At 39.1% G+C, this 18728-nt stretch overlaps 1 protein-coding gene across 1 annotated transcript in view; it reads left to right on the forward strand.

Moving 5' to 3' along the window:
• The window catches only part of Faf1 (Fas associated factor 1), a 288528-nt gene that overhangs the window by 35352 nt on the left and 234448 nt on the right, over window positions 1-18728 (forward strand). Inside the window, exons 2-3 of the mRNA XM_005353630.2 lie at window positions 2012-2080; window positions 3931-3992. Of these exons, the coding sequence (XP_005353687.1) occupies window positions 2012-2080; window positions 3931-3992 (131 nt within the window). The remainder of the gene's footprint in view (window positions 1-2011; window positions 2081-3930; window positions 3993-18728) is intronic.

Here is an 18728-nt window from a genome sequence, read left to right on the forward strand (position 1 = left end):
TCTTCTCATAGGATCTTAGAGATGCCCCCCCCCCCATCTTAGGACAATGATGACATATAGAAGTGTAAGTAGAAACTCATACTTTTGAAGACATGGTCAGAGTTACTATACCGCCACATGCTTATTATAGTTTTCATAAGAAAGAGATCAAGTCATATATTCAAACTCAGTGTCAATGGAAAATAATTCTTAGTGAGAGGAATTAGAGAGTTCTATGGTCCTTATTTGTGGAAAGTTAGAATTGGGTTTAGTATCACATCTCTTTTGTCTTGTGTTCACTAGCTTCAGCTATTTGAGCATGGTGTGGTATTTTAAATTATGTCCTCTTCTGAGCCTCTATTCAAAATGGATGTTGAGGTTACATAAAATTAAGAGCTCACCACATTTTCATATTAAATGTTTATATTTTTTGACCCTGGCCTGTATAAGATAAAGAAAACTGGCTGAGTACTAAGCATGCACGCCTTCCTTCTCTCTGCTCTTGACTGTGATGTGATGTGTGAGCTGCTGTGTGATCCTGGTTACTTTTCTGTCACCTTGGCACAAGTGTCAAATGGGAAGAGGAACTTCAACTGAGAAAGGGTCTCCATCAGATCCCCTCAGACAAGTCCATGGGGCATTTTCTTGATTGATAGATAGGTGATAGAGGAGGACCCAACCTACTGGTGGTAGTGCCACCTCTGGACAGTCTTGGTTTGTATAAGAAAGGCTGAGCAAGCTCTGTGAGCAAACCAGTAAGCAGTGTTCTCCATGGCCTCTGCTTTAGTTCCTGCCTCCAGGGACCTTGCCTGCTTGAGTTTCTGACTTTCCTTCAAGGCAAAATAAACCATTTCCTTCTTTAAGTTACTTTTGGTCATGATGTCTTTATCTCAACAATAAAAACAAACTACAGTATGTCTTAAGTGTCTTCTCTCATGACTTTTCCTGAAGTGATGGACTGAGATTTAGGATTGTGATTAAAAATAAACTTTCCCCTAAGTCGCTTTTGTCTGAGTATTTTATCACACCAACAAAAATGAAACCAGGACAGTATCTTTGAAACATTGATTTCTCTTTGTTAAAATGGGCATAATAGCTACTTCAAAAAGTTGGTAAAAGGATTGAAAGAAACGTAAGTTACTTGGCTCATATTGACTTTTTATGTGTAAGAATTCTAATGGACATATGTTTCATTTCTGTGATTATTGAGAGGGTCAAAGGATAGTATAAATTGGCTTATGATAAATAACGTGCTAGTTAATTCCCAATGTCTAAGTTTATGCCGATGGTAACAGATTGATTTTGAAAGTTTTTTATGGCTTCATTTTCATAATTTGAGAATTTTGTTACTTGAGTGTTCAGTACTGTGCTTGGATAGTTACATTCTGTCATTTTGTTTTTAAGTCTTAGGGGAAAATAAAAAGGTCGATCTCCAGCAGGTGTTTCTGTGTTTGCTTCATGTGCTGTTCTTGGCTTTCACAGGGTGTTTCTGTTTTCGTAGTTGGGGAGGGAGACAAGGTCTCACTGGGTAGTCTTGACTGGCTTGGAACTCATTATTCAGGCCATGCTGGCTTAGAACTCAACAGACATCCACCTACCTCTGCCTCCCAAATGCTAGGTTTAAAGGCATACGCCACCATTCCTGGTCAAAATCTGCATTTATTTGTTCATTTGTGTTTGTGTGTGTGTGTTTGTGTTTGCGTTTTCTTACGCTGTGGCATACATGTGGGGTCGGAGGATAACTTACAAGAGTTGATTCTCTTTCCATAATGTGGGTCCCAGGTATTGAGCTCAGGTTGTCAGGGTTGGCACCTTTACTGACTAGGTCATCTCTTCCCATCCCTGTAATTGTTAATATTTGCAAGAAAGACTTTTCAAACTCTTATGTATTAACTACTGAGAAGTATGAGCCACTTAATGTCTTGACTTCATTCAGATTATATGCAGTTTAAATTATGTTTTATACCATTTATATTTTAAGTCTGACCTCATTTCTAAAATCCTAAAAAATGCATATGTATTTGGTTTTTAGGCATGTACCGGCATTGAAAACATCGATGAAGCTATTACATTGCTTGAACAAAATAACTGGGACTTGGTGGTAAGTACTTCATTCTTTGACTTGAGTTTTAACTTTATGAATTCTTGAATGGCCTTAATGTTTATGTATATTTATTGCAAGTTGTTTTTGTAATTATCTCACTAAACTTTTATGTTAAAAGTAGGACTCTTTTATATTAACATTTTTATAATCTATATTTATTTACTGTTAATATTAACATATTTCTATCTTACTAAATATAGCTACTTGTTTTTAAAATGTTTGCATCATATTTCATGTTGTTATAGTAGTATAATAGTTTTACCATCCTTATTCTGGTGGGCATTTAATATTGTTGCAGTAGTTTGCAATATTGTAAACATTACTGTGGAGAACATTCTTATATGTGTATTATATATTTAACCTAGTATTTTTTCTAGAAGAAACTGAATATATTCAATTTATGACTGAATTTCTGGGTCATATTGAATGAATATTTTTAGGGATTTGGATACTTAAAGCCTAATGGACTTCTGGTTTTATTCATTTATTTTTTTTTGTCAACTCTGTGGAGATGACTTTTTTTTTCTTAAATCATTCATCCTGCTGTCCCCTCCCTTCTGTCTCTGTCTTTCTGTCTTTATTTCTTGGTCTTGTTGTCTGTCTCTCTCACTTTCTGTTTTGTATTTTGGTACAGGAAAATTGAGAAATATTTCTCCTGCCTGACCTGAATTCATGCTTTATAATTCCTGTTTTATATAGAAGGCATGGTAGAGATGACAGTGCCGTGATGGGGATAGGGGTGAGGGGCAGCAGCATATTTGGAGTGTTGCTTCTGGGCTACTTGTCTTGAAACCTTTTACAATAACAAATATATTGTTTTACTTAATTTACATATATTTGAGATAGTCTTTTGGTCAAGCTGATAAAAATCTATGGGAAGGTTACAAAGCCCACTGAGTCCTCTTGGCTTTACCAAAAGGAATAAAGGAGAACCAAAAGGAAGACCAAGAGAATGGGCTATATCAATCCTTGATATTGGAATTTACAGTTAGTACTATGTAATGCCGTAGGGACCTAAGTTTTTGTTCATTTCCTTTTCTATTGCCTACATTCATTAGTTTTAAAGTTTAAGATGTTTATTGGCTGTATGAATATTGTGTGTGAATATTGTCTTGACCCAGCCTTTCTAAAGTACTGCACAAGAATTTTCCCAGATAACTCTGAATACATGAGAGGTGAGGTGCTGTCCATGTATTTCTGCTTGCTTGATTTTGGAAAATATTATCAAATACTCTCTTTCTCCTTTTCCTTCCTTCTTCTTTTCCTTCCTCCTTTCCTTTCTGCTCTCTGTTCTTATTTTTTTTCTCAGGTTTTTGGTATGTTGAAACTAGGTCTTATACATAGTAGGCAAATTTCTTACCACTAAGTTAGGCCTACAGTCCTTTATTGCCTCTTTTACAACTTAAACTTTTTCATTTGAAATTATCTTTTAGCTGGCAATGTCTTCCACTTTATTTTTATTGAAAGTTGCTGTACTTCTTTCTTTGGCTTGGTATATTTTTTTGTTCCTGCCATTTTTATGCAGCATTCACTTATATATTGTGTGTATGCATTAAATGAACCTTAAGAGTATGAAATAGCAATGGAACTTTTACTATGCCATACTCCATTTTCTGCATTTATTTTGTGTCTGAATTATGACTGCATTGGTCTACATTTCATGAATCTTATAGAACATTGCACATAATTTAAGTTTTTAACTTAGGATGTCAGTGTTTTAAATTTCATCTATCTATCTATCTGTCTTTCTGACTGTCTGTCTATCTATCTATCTATCTATCTATCTATCTATCTATCTATCTATCTATCTCTTATACAGTTTTTTCATTTCTGTGCATTTTTACTAGAGAACTGTAAAGAAACATGCGTTTGGCACTGTCATCAGGAATTGTGGTAATGAAAAACTTATGTACTGAAGGACCATTGAGTGAATGTCATGGATCTAGTTTTTTACTAGCTAATGATGATTTTAAAAAAATGTAACAAACTGGGTGTGGTGGCATATACCCTTAATCCCATCTCCCAGGAGGCATAGGCAGGCTGATTTCTGTGAGTTCAAGGACAACCTGCTCTAGGTAGTGAGTTCAGGACCAGCCAGGACAGGACAGTGAGACCCCCATCTCTAACAAGCAAGGAAAAAAAAAAGTATGATCTCTAATAGACTTACTTTGTTTTCTGTTGCTGTATCAGAATATTCACAACTGGTTATCTTATGAAAAATAGAAGATGAGTTAGTCCCCTTTGCAGTGCTGTGTCACACCTGAGACAGTCGACTGAAAAAGAAGACAGGTTTACTTGGCTAGTAATTCTGGAGGCTTTAGTCCTTGGTTGGTCACCCTGGTGATTTTAGGTTTGTGATAAGGCAGTATACCATGTCAGGAGCACATTGCAAAAGAAGTGTTGTTTTTAACAGAATCTCAGTTGTTCAGTTTTTTTCAATAAAGACTTGGAAGTCAGATGCTGGGATGAAAGCCTGCTAGCTCAGAGAGGCAGAGAAAGCACCCAGCTGAACTTTTCCTCAGTCCCAGAAGCCTCATTCTCCCATGCTGCTTCAAACAAAAATCTCTGCCAACTCAGTGTCCCTCCCTTCTACTTCTGTGTGTGTCTCTGTTCATCCTCATTTCTTATTCTTTGTTTTTTTTCTTAATAATCCTATGTTCACTTTCTGTCAGCTGGTTGCTTGCTCTGCCTCTTGACCTATGGTTGACTTTATTTAATCCTGTTCATAATAATCAAGCAGAAGGCTCTTGTATTAAAGGTATGTGCTAGGACTGAGCCACACCACACAATCTTGGTGTTCACAGTGTTGTCAAATGCCCTGCAACAATGAAGTGACTACCTTGTGTCATCTAAGGAATAAGGGGCGGTGGGCTGGATTCCCCATATCTTCTTCAAAGGCATATCTTCAACCATGTGTCTCCCTTCTGTTGTGCTTCATTTTGTATAGGTTTCATGATATGCCACTAGCATCTTGGATGGAGAGGGGAGTCTTTCAACATACGGGAGATCTAAGCTATAGCAGATATTTATTTGACCAGGATTGGAGGTTGGGAAGTTCAAGGATATGGTTGGTGAAGGCCTCTTGTTGCATTATAAGATGGTGAGACAGAACAAGGCATGTAAAAGAGAGCTTTTATTTACTCTTTATTTTTTATGTAGAAAGAGTTTATTTGAACTTGGGGTTCCAGAGGATGAGACTACATGAAGAAGTAGAGACAATAGGTATCAGGCATGGCTGCTGGAGTAGATCAGAGGGCTCACATTTAAAACATGAAGCAGAGAGAGCAAACTTAAAATGGTGTCTTTTAACTCTCAAAACTCTCCCACAGTGACATACCTCCTTCCTAATGCCACTACCTTATGCTTCCCCAAACAGTGCCACCAAATGGGGATCACATATTCAAATGACAGAGTCCATGGGAGACATTTAAACCACCATATTTACTTCCTGGCCACCATAGACTCCTGGCCATAGTATGAATGCACTTCCCATCATCTTTTAGTCTCAACGCTGTTTAAAAGTTTAAAGTCTCTTCTGAGACTGAGGACAATCTCTTAACTCTAACCCCCTATAAAATCAAAGAACAAATTACATTCTTCCAACATACAATGATACAATACACATTACCTGTGGTAGTTTGAATGTAATTGGTCCCCATAGGCTCATGGGGAGTGGCACTATTAGAAGTTGTGGCTTTGTTGTAGTAGGTATTGCCTTTTGGACTCAGTGTGTCACTATGGGGGTGGGCTTCAGGTATCACATATGCTCAAGCCATGCCAAGTGTCTTAGACCATTTCCTGTTGCCTTCTAATCAAGATGTTGTAGTTATATTTTCTTTGTAATCTAACAAAGTTTGCCTGAAAATCAGAGTGTAGAACAAAATTGCTAGTTAGCCATAGCGGCCAGGCAGTGGTGGCACACGCCTTTAACCTAAGCATGGGGGGGGGGGCCCGCAGATGGATCTCTGTGAGTTCAAGGCCACCCTGGAACACAAGTGGATCCAGCCAGGTGTTGGTGGCTCACACCTTTAATCCTAGTACTTGGGAGTCAGACACTCTTAATCTAGCACTAGGGAGGTGGAGACCGGAAGGGATATGGCTGGGTGGAGAGAGCAATATAAGGTAGGAGGAAGCCGGAGCTCAGTGCAGTCTGAGGTGTGGTGGAGACAGATGCAGTCTGAGGGTTCTGTCTGAGGATTCATAGAGACAGGATCAACCCTTTAGTCTGAGGATTCACTAGAGGTAAAAGGTCTATCTTGTGGCTGACTACATGTCTTCTTTGATCTCTCAGCTTTTACCCCTAATATCTGACTCCAGGTTTTTATTAAGACCAATTAGAGTTTGTGCTACAAGATGCTCCCCGCCATGATGTTTAAGAGTTGCTTAGTTATGGTGTCTCTTCACAGTGATAGAAACCCTAAGATAGAAATTGACACCAGAAGCCGGGCGTTGGTGGCGCACGCCTTTAATCCCAGCACTCGGGAGGCAGAGGTAGGCGGATCTCTGTGAGTTCGAGACCAGCCTGGTCTACAAGAGCTAGTTCCAGGACAGGCTCCAAAGCCACAGAGAAACCCTGTCTCAAAAAAAAAAAAAAAAAAGAAAGAAAGAAATTGACACCAGAGACTGGGGTTTTGCTGTGATAGGCCTGACCGTGATTTTGTTTGGAGGAATTTTGTTTGGGTTAGGCAAACAGTGGAATGCTTTAAGCACTACTTTATGGGCCATACTGGTAGGAACATGGAAGACAGTGGTGCTCTTTAAGAGTTACTTGACCTGTTGGGGGCTGGCCCAAGAGGTAAAGAGGAGAAGAATTTTAGTATGTTGCCTAGAGATTGTACTTATGCTACTTTGGTAACACAAAAAAAGAATGTGGCTGCTTTTTGCCCTTGCCAAAGAGTCTGCCTGAGGCTAAAGTAATGAGGTTTGGATTCATTCCATTGGCAGAGGAAATCTCAAACAGCCTTCTATAGACTCTTGTATGGTTACTAGTGGTAACTCTAATAAAGATTTATAATGAAAAGGAGCAAGCTCAGCAAGTTAAAATACAAAATGTAGAAATTGAATAAAGGAGCACCAGGAAGACGAATAGAGCTAAATCCTGTTTTCAAGGAGATAAACAGATTAAGAAAATGGGATTAAGAGAGTGGTTGACCTCAGGGCAAGATCCCATCCAACTAACTTTCTAGCTTGTGAAAAGGAACCAATGAGAAGCTTAGAGCTGGGTGTACACCTTTAATCCCAGCACTGGAAAGGCAGATCCTGGTGGATCTCTGAGTTTGAAGCCAGCCTGGTCTGCAGAGCAAGTTCAAGGACAGTCAAGCTTAGGCAGTGAAGGTAACGATCAAACATAGAAAGCTGGTGAAGATGTAATTGAATGAGGGGGCTATGTTCCAGCCCCAGCAAACAGCAGAACTTGGCAGCTTTGGCCATGTGGTTCTGGCTTTAGAGTTAAGGATAGAAAAAACGGCTTATGGAATTTGCCCCCTCAACTAAGGAAAGCTGCTGAGGCCTGGCATGTGTCAGGGGTGTTGTGAATGGAGGCCCAGAGAGGCCATTGTGTAAAAGGTGTGAAGTTGGAACCTGGATTATCTTGACTGCCCCAAAGTGTTGGAGATGCCAGAACTGTAAGATACCTGCTGAGAAAAGCTGCTAACAGCAAGTGGAAACAGCCCAAGAGGAAGAAGTGTATTGCAGTCAACAAAGTTGAAAGGAGTTGGAGATCTGAAGAGTGTTTTGACACCAGACATGGAGTTGGAGTTTGCCCATCTGGTTTTCAGTCTTGATTTGGTCCAGTATTTCCTCACTGTGCTCCCTTCCCTATGTTTTGGAATGGTAATGTAAATCCTATGCCGTTATATTCTTGAAGTATGTGATCTGCTTTTTCATTTTGATTTTACAATATTTGTAAAATATTTGTATTTTGCATTATGATATTGTTAAAGCACATGGAGGCCAGGGAGTGGAATGTGGTTGTTTGAATGTAATTGGCCCCTATAAGCTCATAGTGTGTGGCACTATTAGGAATTATGGCTTTGTTTGAATAAGTTTATTGCCTTGTTGGAAGAAGTGTGTCACTGTGGAGGTGGTCTTTGAGGTCTCATATATACTCAAGTCAGACCATTTCCTGTTGCCTTCTGATCAAAATGTAGCCAGCACAGTGTCTGCCTGCATGCCACCATGCTCCCCACCATGATGAGAATGGACTGAATGTCTGGAACTGTAAACTACCACCTCAAATAAATATTTTCTTTATAAGAGTTACCATGGTCATGGTGTCTCTTCCCAGCAATAGAAACCCTAAGACATTACCATTCTAAAGGGAAGGAATCAGTGCATAGTAAAGAAATATTAGACCAAGGCAAAATTGAAACCTAGAGAGACAAACTCCAAATCCTGTAGCTCCATGTCTGATACTAAAAGGTGTAGGCAGCTCTGGCCTTTAGTTTTGTAGCCTGTAACATAATTCTCTCTCTAGGCTTGGATCCACTCCCTTTGTGCAACTCTCCTTGATAGATGTCTCCTGTCTCTGGCATATACAACATCTTGGAGTCTCCATTGCAATCTAAGCTTCACTTCCACAGCTTTATGCAGCTGTATATCCAGGCTTCAGATAGGGACTCTCCTGTCATGCATTGCCCAGCCCCATTGGCTCTTTGAAATCATGGTGAAAGATTTCACAGCTCTTTTACACATGCATTCTTGCCAAGTGGATGACACTACCAATTTCAGCTGCCAGCTTGGGTTGGACTCTCACTCTCCTGAACCACGTTAGTAGTAGCTTTTCATTGCAATGCCTTCCAGGAGCTTTATGTTCTTTTTCTCAGGTTGAAAACCTAGCTAAGTACAGTCTTGCCCTGAGGGTACCTTTCTCTTCATTCCAGTACAGATCTAGCCTAAGTGGGAGCTTTTTATAACAAAGCCATTCTGTCATTATCCTATTAATTTGTTGTTTATCTAATAATGAATGGATCCATTAACAAGTACAGAGCCTAAAAGTTCCAGTCACCCTTCAAAGGTTCCACTTTGCAAATATAACTAATACATGGCTTAGGGTCTCACTTTATAGCTCTGACTGACCAGAAACTGGCTGTATAGACTAGGCTGGCCTGAAACTCAATAGAGATCCACTCACCTGTTCTTCCTGAGTGCTGGGCGGAAGGTGTGCACCACCGTGCCCAGCTGCTTAATTTTCTAACACAGAAAATTGAGGGGATGCATTCATGCTATATAGCCCTAAGTGTAGGTGGTGTTTGTCTGTCCTACAGTCACTCTCAAATAAATACACAGAGACTTATTAATTATAAATTAGCTCTTACATTTTAAATTAACCCATATTCCATATTTATACTCTGTCATATGGTTGTACCTTTATTAATATGACACGTTCATCTCTTGCTCCCTCTGTGTCTGGCTGAGGATTCCAGATGCTGCCCTTCTTCCTTTCAACATTCTTCTAATCTGGCTCTCCTGCCTAACATTATCCTGTTCAGCTATTGGCTAGTCAGCTAGTCAGTTTCTTTATTAAACCAATCATAGTGACAAATCTTCACATTGTACAAAAGGATTATTATACAGTATCTAAACTTGGAAAGTGTTCTGAAAAATTGGCAAGACACATTGTGTCTTAACCTTGTTCATACATTCAGGAATGAGAATAACTTGTTTATAAGGTTGTTCGTAAATGTTTCACTATTTTGTTGACTTGATCACATAAGTAACAAATATTCTCTGTGAAAATACAATGTAGTCCCAGGAATTCTAGTCATTAGTCACTTGCTCTGGTACCGAAAGTTAATTTTGAGTGTCTTTCTTTATGTTTTACTTGCTATGTACCATATAGTTTCTATTGCTGTCTACCTCAGATTGTTGTCATTTCCCACATGGCCCTGTACCTGTAGTTAAGATAAAATCTCCACCTTTGCAGTGGAGATTTTTTTTTTAGGAGATGAATCTCAGTTTTCATTTATATCGACAAAGTTAAGTAAATGAGGAAGAATGATTGACACTGAGTTAGAATTTGGCAATCCAGAAGTGAAATAAAATATAAGTGGCACTAACCTAGTCATTTTGTATTTTAAATATTCCGTGTTCATAATAAATGATTTTTGAACTTTTACACTCAGATTTTGCTGTAGTTTTTGCCTATGTTGGCCAACACTCTTAATTTATAGAAGAAAAATAATTCAGAGTGCATGCATCTGTTTTTCACTACATATTCCAACTTGAGACAGAATGAGCCAGTTGGTATCTACATTTTCCTTCCTTCCTTCCTTCCTTCCTTCCTTCCTTCCTTCCTTCCTTCCTTCCTTCCTTCCTTCCTTCCTTCCTTCCTTTCTATGCAGTATTTCCTCATATAACAGTCCTGCCTATCCTGGAACTCACTTTGTAGACTAGACTGGCTTTGAACTTACAGAGCTCTACCTGCCTCTGCTTCCCGAGTGTTTGGATTTAAGATGTGCTTCACTACCACCTGGCGGTATTTTCATTTCTGATTGGGATTTCTAGTTACCAAAGATAATTTTGTACTAATAGAAGATTAAATTGAGCCATGTATACTGAGTAGTGAAGACCAAAGAGTTATCACACACATAATCTGTACCACTTTTTTTTTTTTTTATTTTCGAGACAGGGTTTCTCCGTCTGTACCACTTTTTCATTCAGGTGTTTTGAGTCATTTTCCTTTATTACTTTTCACTTTTGAAGAAATCTATTTTAATACTTAGCTAAAATTAGGTAGAACAATCTCTGACTACCCTGCCCAGGATGTAGTTGACATATGAGAACTACTTTTCTACTTAAAAAGTTTTATGACCACTTGCAGTTTAATGAATGGTGTAGCAAGTGACATAATAAGTCTCCTCAGAAAGCAGCCAAGCATTTAGTACTGGCCATAATCAGTGGCCTGCAGACACATTTTGTATTAGTACTTCTTGCTCTAATAAAGGAGAAGTTGCTTTGAAAGAATATGTTGCACGAGTTCTAATTGGTTTTATTAATAAAAACCTAGAGCCAGATACTGGAGCAAATGCTGAAAGATCAGAGAGAGAGAAAGGAGCAAGCCATAGCCAACTCTTACCTTGCCAACTCCCCAGCTAAAAAGGGGCTGAACTACTGTCTCCTCCTGTCTTATATTCCTTTCTCCGTCCAGCCATATCACTTCCTGTCTGTCTGTACAGACCTCTAGACCTCTGTGGTTAACTAGTGACTAGCTCTGCCCTCTGATCTTCAGGCAAGCTTTATTTGTTAGAGTACAAACAAGGTATTACCGCATTTCACCTTTTTTGTCTAAAATAAAAAAGGTTATAGTATAAGAAAAACAAAGTACAATAACTATATACAATATATATAGGCAACAAATACATCAGTAATGTCTAGTCCATTAACAATTGACAAATTCAGAGAAAATATTCCATATCTAACTGTTGAAGGAGCTGCGGGCCTGCTTTTCATCCCATCCGGCTCCCAGGCACCTGGCTAGCTTATGTCCCGAAATAACAACACACAAATTGTATTCTTTTAAACACTGCTTGACCCATTTCTAATCATGTGTGTAGCACCCCAAGGTGCGCTTACCGGAAAGATTCTAGCCTACGTCCATCCTGGGTTGGAGCTTCATCGTGTCTGCCCCAGAGAGCAGAGCTATCGAGTCTGAGCTCACTTCCTCTTCCTCCCAGCATTCTGTTCTGTTTACTCCACCCACCTATGTTCTAACCTATAAAATGGGCCAAGGCAGTTTCTTTATTAGCCAATGACCTTCCTCCATCATCTAACCTATCTTGATGAGTCCAAAAGGTTGTATTTAATTCGCTTTCTGTTCTAGCTTACATTACCAAAACTATATTTTGATGTCTCTCACTCTTATATACTTTACACCTCTTTTAGTCAATTTCTTTTCTGAATTTGGTAACAAGGAAAACTATAATTATAAAGTCTTCATCTCCATCATACCTGAGACGGAAATAATGTTACCTCAGTAAGCAGGATTTGCCAGCAAGCAACTTACAAAAATGTGAGAAATGACAGAAATAGCTGACTGCCTGGACAGTCACCCAAAGTTCCTCTGCAGTGTTGGAGCACCTATCTTTGGTCTCCAGGCCTAGAATATCTGACAGTTTTCTGTGAAACAGGGTATTCTGAAGGACTGCCCTACCTTGTCTTGGCAAAGTTCAGCAGTCTTTTCTTTTGTGTCCTGCTTGTCCAATTTGAACAGCATGCAGTGAGGCAAGGACATTTTCTTGCTCAGTGGCTTACTTTTCCCACAAAGAAAGCAAACTCTACCTTTTCATCCTATTTCTTTTTTTTCTTTTCAGAGTAGACACAACAATCTGCCCTTATATTCTATCATATCTGTGTCCTCCCTTTTTTTCTATTCAAAATAAGAACTCTGAATCTAATCTTCATTGATCATTTTTATCCTGACCATTACCAATAACAACTTGAAACCAACCCCCCGCCCCCAAACAATGTCAAATATCCATAACCCAATGAAAGACCAAAAACCACTCATCCCACATCTTGGGAATGTGGGTATATCATTATCTTTAATTTACTTCCTGTTGTCTAGGTGTGATGACATTTTATGGGGTCCTGAAAAGAAAAATTTGGGTTAATTGTTAAGTACTGGGAAAGGTAGCTGTATCATTTGTTGTTCAGTCTCTGTGTAGTGGGAAAGTGCAGGTCCTGTCTCAAGTCCTAGCTAAAGTAGTCAGTGAGGCTGGATCATCTCAGCCAGGGACCTCAAAATTGTCCTGAGCAGTTTGTAGTCCAAAGCCGATCTTTAGGTGATATTTTTCAGCTTAGTGGTGTTATAGTCCTGGAAGAATCGTTGTTGTGGGATCCTTTCCTCCTTTTGAGACTTCAGAGGTAGCTTTTAGACAGTCTTGTTTCACTACAGAAAGCTTAAACATTTTAAATGTCATATGCAACAGATCTCAAAGAGGTTAAAGGATCAATATTTGTTATGTACACCAAGAGTAAAAAAACCTAATTCTTAGTTACCTGATAGACATTCAAACCCAAAATCATATACAGGAAGCTAGATGAAACTTTTTTCTAGAATTAGTACTCTATATGACCATTAATATGACAAAAAGTTTCACACACATACACATATGTATGTATATGTAAAAATCTTATAAATTTTGAGATAATATATCTTAAGAAAAGCTTTAAAGATCCGGATGGTGGTGGTGCATGCCTTTAATCCCAGTGCTTGGGAGGCAGAGGCAGGCGGATCTCTGTGAGTTCGAGGCCAGCCTGGTCTACAAGAGCTATCTCCAGGACAGGCTCCAAAGCTACAGAGAAACCCTGTCTTGAAAAGCCAAAAAGGGGGGGGGGAAGAGAAAAGCTTTGAAGAATTAAAATAAAATCAAAGGATGATGAGATTAGTGACACTATATTAGTCCTTCCTTAAATATCTGTTTTTCTTCTGTTCCATATCAGGTGGCTCTTCTGACATGAGACAGAGTTGGGATTTCACTTTAATAAGCATGCTTGGGTTCAGAGAAGGAGAGCCACACTCCAACTCCAGAGCCAGCTTTAATCTTTAACTGGACTAGGACCACAGAAAGACCATTTACATTATATGTCTGGAGAGAACAGCATAAACAAACATTTGGAAAGATTTATGGAATTTTATCCTGCAGGAAATGTAAGATACCAATTTACCCTTTTCTTGGTTCACTATTTTCTGGATGTTTTGTTCATTGTCTTCAGATTTCTCATTCAGTAGTCTTCATATTCTTTTGGCAAGACAAAACAAAACTTTTCCCCAACCCTAATTTTGGGGAGTTTCCCTTTTAGCAAGTTATATCTGATCAAATGAAAAGCATTTCTTTAGTCATATCAGTTAGTTAAATAAATGGCCACGCTGTTTGATGAACCTCTTCTAATCAAGAGGGTGCTCTTATTCAAATCGAACCTTTATCAACTTTGATGGTATCCATAGCTTTTCTTCTCCTGTGGAAACAAAAGCAAAATCCCTTTCCCAATGTAACACATGTCCTGGTTTCAATTCTGAGGTCAATACATCTTTAAAGTATACAGGATGATTTAATTCCATACTCTGAATGTAATTTGTCCCCATAATATCACTATGAGGCACTATTAGGTGGTGTGGCTTTGTTGGAGTGGGTATAGTTTTATTGGAGGAAGTGTGTCACTGTGGGGTCAGGGTTTAAATGAAATAGTAGTGGTTCAGTTCAGTGCAAGGAAACTAAGGACATTATGTTAAACTGCAAGTTCGAGACCAGGGTTTCTCTGTGTATCCCACGCTGTCCTGGAATTCGCTCTGTAGACCAGGCTGGTCTCGAACTCACAGAGATCTACCTGCCTCTGCTTTCTAAGTTCTGGGATTAAAGGTGTGTGCCACCACTGCCTGACTTGCAGTTTTGTTCTTACCCTTATTATGTAGTTTTTTTTTTCTTTTTGAGAGACTATACATGCAAAAAATAGTCCCCCCCTTACATAAATTTTATTTAAATTTCCTCAGTAAACAGCATGTGGGGATGTTGTAATCAGTTTTATGCTTTCATAATAAAGATTAGGAAACGAGCTTAAAGAAGTGAATTGATCTGCTCTAAGTTCTAGAGGTTATTCTGAGATTTGAAGTTAGGTCAGCTTTCTAAAGTCTGCATTCCTTTTTCTCCCTAAGCAGTATTTCTCTTACTCTCCAAGATACTACTATTTCATAAGTCACAGTTTGTATTACTGAAAGAATCTACTTAATCTGTCTCTTCTGTCACCTTTCGGCACATCTCACTATTGACCAAGTGATCTTTAAAAAAAAGCAGTCTTTTCATTGATAGTATAAAAATGGCAAAGAAAGTACTTTTAATGATGTATTTATCCTTTCTCTTATTTAAGTTCTTTGTATCTATGCTACTCACTAATCACATTGCAAAATCAAACTGGCAGCTGTAGTCTGTCATAACTGTATGTTCCAATACTTCTTACTACCTGCTGTAGTTTGGACACCTGTCCTCCAGAGGCTTGTTCAAGGCTTAGCTACAATCCTGGTGTTATTGGGAAGTGGTAGAACTCTTATGTCACTAAAATCCTTTCCCTGGAAGGAGTTTGAACAGTATCTCCTTTTCCTCTTCAGGTCCTAATGACAAACCAGAGGATGATTGTATGAATTCATCCTCGGAGAAATCAGCTCAAGCCATTGGGCTTCCTTATAGAGAGCATGGTGAGGACAAGAACATTGGTGATTCCAAAGTAGCCACATGTAAATCTTTGCCCAGCACGAATGATGACCTCCCCATAGCCACATAGTGCCTCTTCCCCTGGCTTTCCTCAGCCTATATTTTCTGGCCCTGTCCACAGGGTCCCAAAGCCCAGCAAATGGACGAGAGAAGTGGCTGGATACTCAGGTTAAGGGCCAGTGATTCCCCCAGCTTCCATCCGGGGAGGGAATGTCTGCTTGTGATGTACCCTTGCAAGTAAGCATCATCAGTTCGTTGTGATGGCACACCCTAAAAGCAGGGTGCCACAGTCTCATAACTGTGAAGCTATTTGTAATTGCTACCTACTGGGTGGGAGAGGAAAAGCCAGTTTTTTTCAATGGGTGTATAAACGCTGGGTATATAAACCACACTCTTAAGGCAGACCCCATGCTCAGGAGTACTCTGTGTTTGGTCTTGGTTCCCTGCCCCACTCACTACCCATTATGTTTTGGCCTTTTTTTTTTTTTTGAAGTTTTTTTTTTCCCCTTGAGAGAGAAAGAACAAAAATGAAGTTGGGTGAGTAGGGAGATATAGAATGTCTAGGAGTTGGGAAAAAGAAATGAACAAAATATATTTTATAAAAAATGTAAACACCAGTATATTTAAAACAAAATAGAGCGAAATGCCTAGGGGGAGGAAGTTAGGTCACTGGGAACATGTCCTTGAGCATGATATGTAGAACTACCCCTCCCTGTTTGCCTTACTTTTCTGATGACCATGAGTCCTTTTGGGACCCCAAAGCAGAAATCTTGCTAAGACCTTCCCTGGATGAGTGTGTGCTTGCACACTTCTGATACAGAGCTGCATTTAAACCTTGCCTGCTATTTTCACGTCTTTTGCTCTAATGCCATGGAATCAGTTTACCTATAGAGGTAAACAGTTTACTCTCAGAATTAGGTTGGAAGTGAAGGACCAGATTTTTAGTTTTGGCAAAGCTGTTTATTTGCTGCGCTCTTTCAGGCAAGTCACTACATCTTTCTGGGCCTTCATGATCTCGTCCATTTAGTAAAAATATTACTTCTTTTTTGACCCCTTATTCTTATTTTGCAGAAACTCCGATTTTTGTGATTTCACGTATAAGGTTTTTGAAAGGATAGGTCATACATTGGTAGTGATGTTACAGGGTTTCACTTTGATAAAATAATACTTGGTTTTGATCCTTGATTTGTTACACAGAACTCCCCAAATTCTTGAAATTTCCTCAGTCGTGAAGATAGGAGGTGATCTTATCTAGTCTCAGGTGATTCTCATCTAGCTTCAGGATCGACTTTGGCACAGTGTTGGAGGTTCTAGTCCACAATCAATTGGTCTTTTTCATTTTGGACTTGGAATGAGCAGTGCCTAATTGTTGGCTGAAGCACTTGGTAGAGGTATATTAGTTATGGAGCAAGAGAGAAAGAGTAAGTGGTTTGGTCTCACATCTTCCTCAGGGGTGTGCCCTTTGTGACCTTAGTACCTTCCTGCCGAGTTTTGATCCTCAGTGATTCTACTGTTTCCCAGTAAAAGCTGTGTGGGACCAAGCCTTTAACATGTGGGAACATCCAGTATGCAAACTATGGTATAGTTTTTGTTTTGTAACCTTGTGATTCCTTTTTTGCTACTGATAATGCTCTTTGTTTCAGGCCTGCACTTTGATTGTTTTATTCACTAGCAAAAGTGGTTTGACTCCTGGGTTTTAAACAACTGAAATGCTGGCTCTTAGTAAGGGAATTGGCAGCTCAGTAACAGGATGCACTTGAGCTGCCCAGCATTAGACGGAACAAGTGGAATAGGAAAAATGAGAAGGCATGTGGGTAGTTCTTGGTTTATTGATGTTTCCTCTCAGCAGCACAGACTGCTCTGGAAGAGAAACGCGCCTTTCCGAAGGGGTGTTGCCTTTGGAAGCCTTTAATCCCGAGCAGCAGTTTCCTACTCTGACAGATGTGCCTGCTTTCCTCTGTGGACCGTGTGGAGGAAGGCAACAGATGGGTGCTAGCGGTGTTGAGGTTAAACGCCAATGCTTAGTTAGGGGTTGAATCAACTTACCGTTAACAGTCAGCACATTTGTTAGTAATTCATGGGAGGTAATGTTGTGAGAGCAAAACTGCACAATCTCGTGAAACAAACAGAACGCGCTCTCCTGTTTAAGCAAACCTGAGATGTTTGTGGTCTGGTTTCATTATGCATCTTGATTTCAGGGTATAGCCTTTTGCAGTAACATTCTTTCCTTAAAGCCTTGCACCCACTGTTGTCACACCACATGACATTTCACAAAAGTGATTATCAGTACAACTTTTCTTATTATCTTAGTTTGCTTTCTGTTGCTGTGATAAACACTATGACCAAAAGCAAGTTGGGGACGCATTTGAATGCATTTGGCTTACACATCCCCATCGTAGTCCATTGTTGAGGGAAGCAAGGCAGGAACTGGAGCAGAGACAGAGAGAAATGCTGCTTACTGGCTTGCTTAGCCTGCTTTCTTATGTAGCTGAAGATCTCCTGCCCAGGGATGGCACTATCCACAATGGACTAGGGCTCCTACATCAATTATTAAGAAAATGCACCAATGACTTGTCTACAGGCCAGTCTCAATAGAGTTTTTCACTTAGAGGACCTTAGCTTGTGTCAAGTTGACAAAAAACACAGAAACCCAAATGGACAAAAAAACTAAACAGCACACCTGTAGTTATTGCATAATATGAGTTCCAGATACCCTATATATTCTTGCTGTAGTTGCCAGTCATTTTATTTTTTTCTATTCATATAAGTTATAGAATCATTTTGTTGGGGTTTTAATTTATACTTGAGAAAAAAATTATACTTTTCTTGTTAATAATGGGCATTTGATGATGCTTTCTTCTAAGTGCCCATTCAGGTTTTTTGTTGTTGTTGTTTTTCTAATTTTTTTCTATTTGACTTAGGTGTTTTCCTGTTTGTTCACAAGAGTTATTTTATATTTTCTGGATAAGAGCTCTTTGTTGTATGATGCAAAGATCTTCTATTCTGTGTTCTGCTTTTTTGTTCTTTTAATGAAAATCTTTAATGAAAAAGAATGAGTTTATTTGTAACTTTTGCTTCTATTGATTTTGAAGTTTGGATTGTGTTATGAATGAAATCTGTCTATTCTATGCACATGGAGATGTTTTAATTTTTTTTTAGAAGCCTTATTGCTTTGCTTTTTGTATTTAGAGTTGTAATTAATTGGGATTGATTAAACATTTTGTTAGATTTATTTATTTTATTTATGTGTATGAGTGCTTTGCCTGTGTTTATGGTGTACCATGTGTTTGGCAGGTGCTAGCAGAGGTCAGAAGAGGGCATCAGATTTCCTGGAATTGGAATTAAGGGTAGTTGTGAGTCACCATGTGGGTTCTGGGAACTGAACGCAGGTCCTTGCAAGAGTAACACTTGCTCTTAACCACTGAATCATCTCTTTAGGC

Source organism: Microtus ochrogaster, chromosome 10 (genome assembly GCF_000317375.1).
Source record: "Microtus ochrogaster isolate Prairie Vole_2 chromosome 10, MicOch1.0, whole genome shotgun sequence".
Taxonomy (NCBI): domain Eukaryota; kingdom Metazoa; phylum Chordata; class Mammalia; order Rodentia; family Cricetidae; genus Microtus; species Microtus ochrogaster.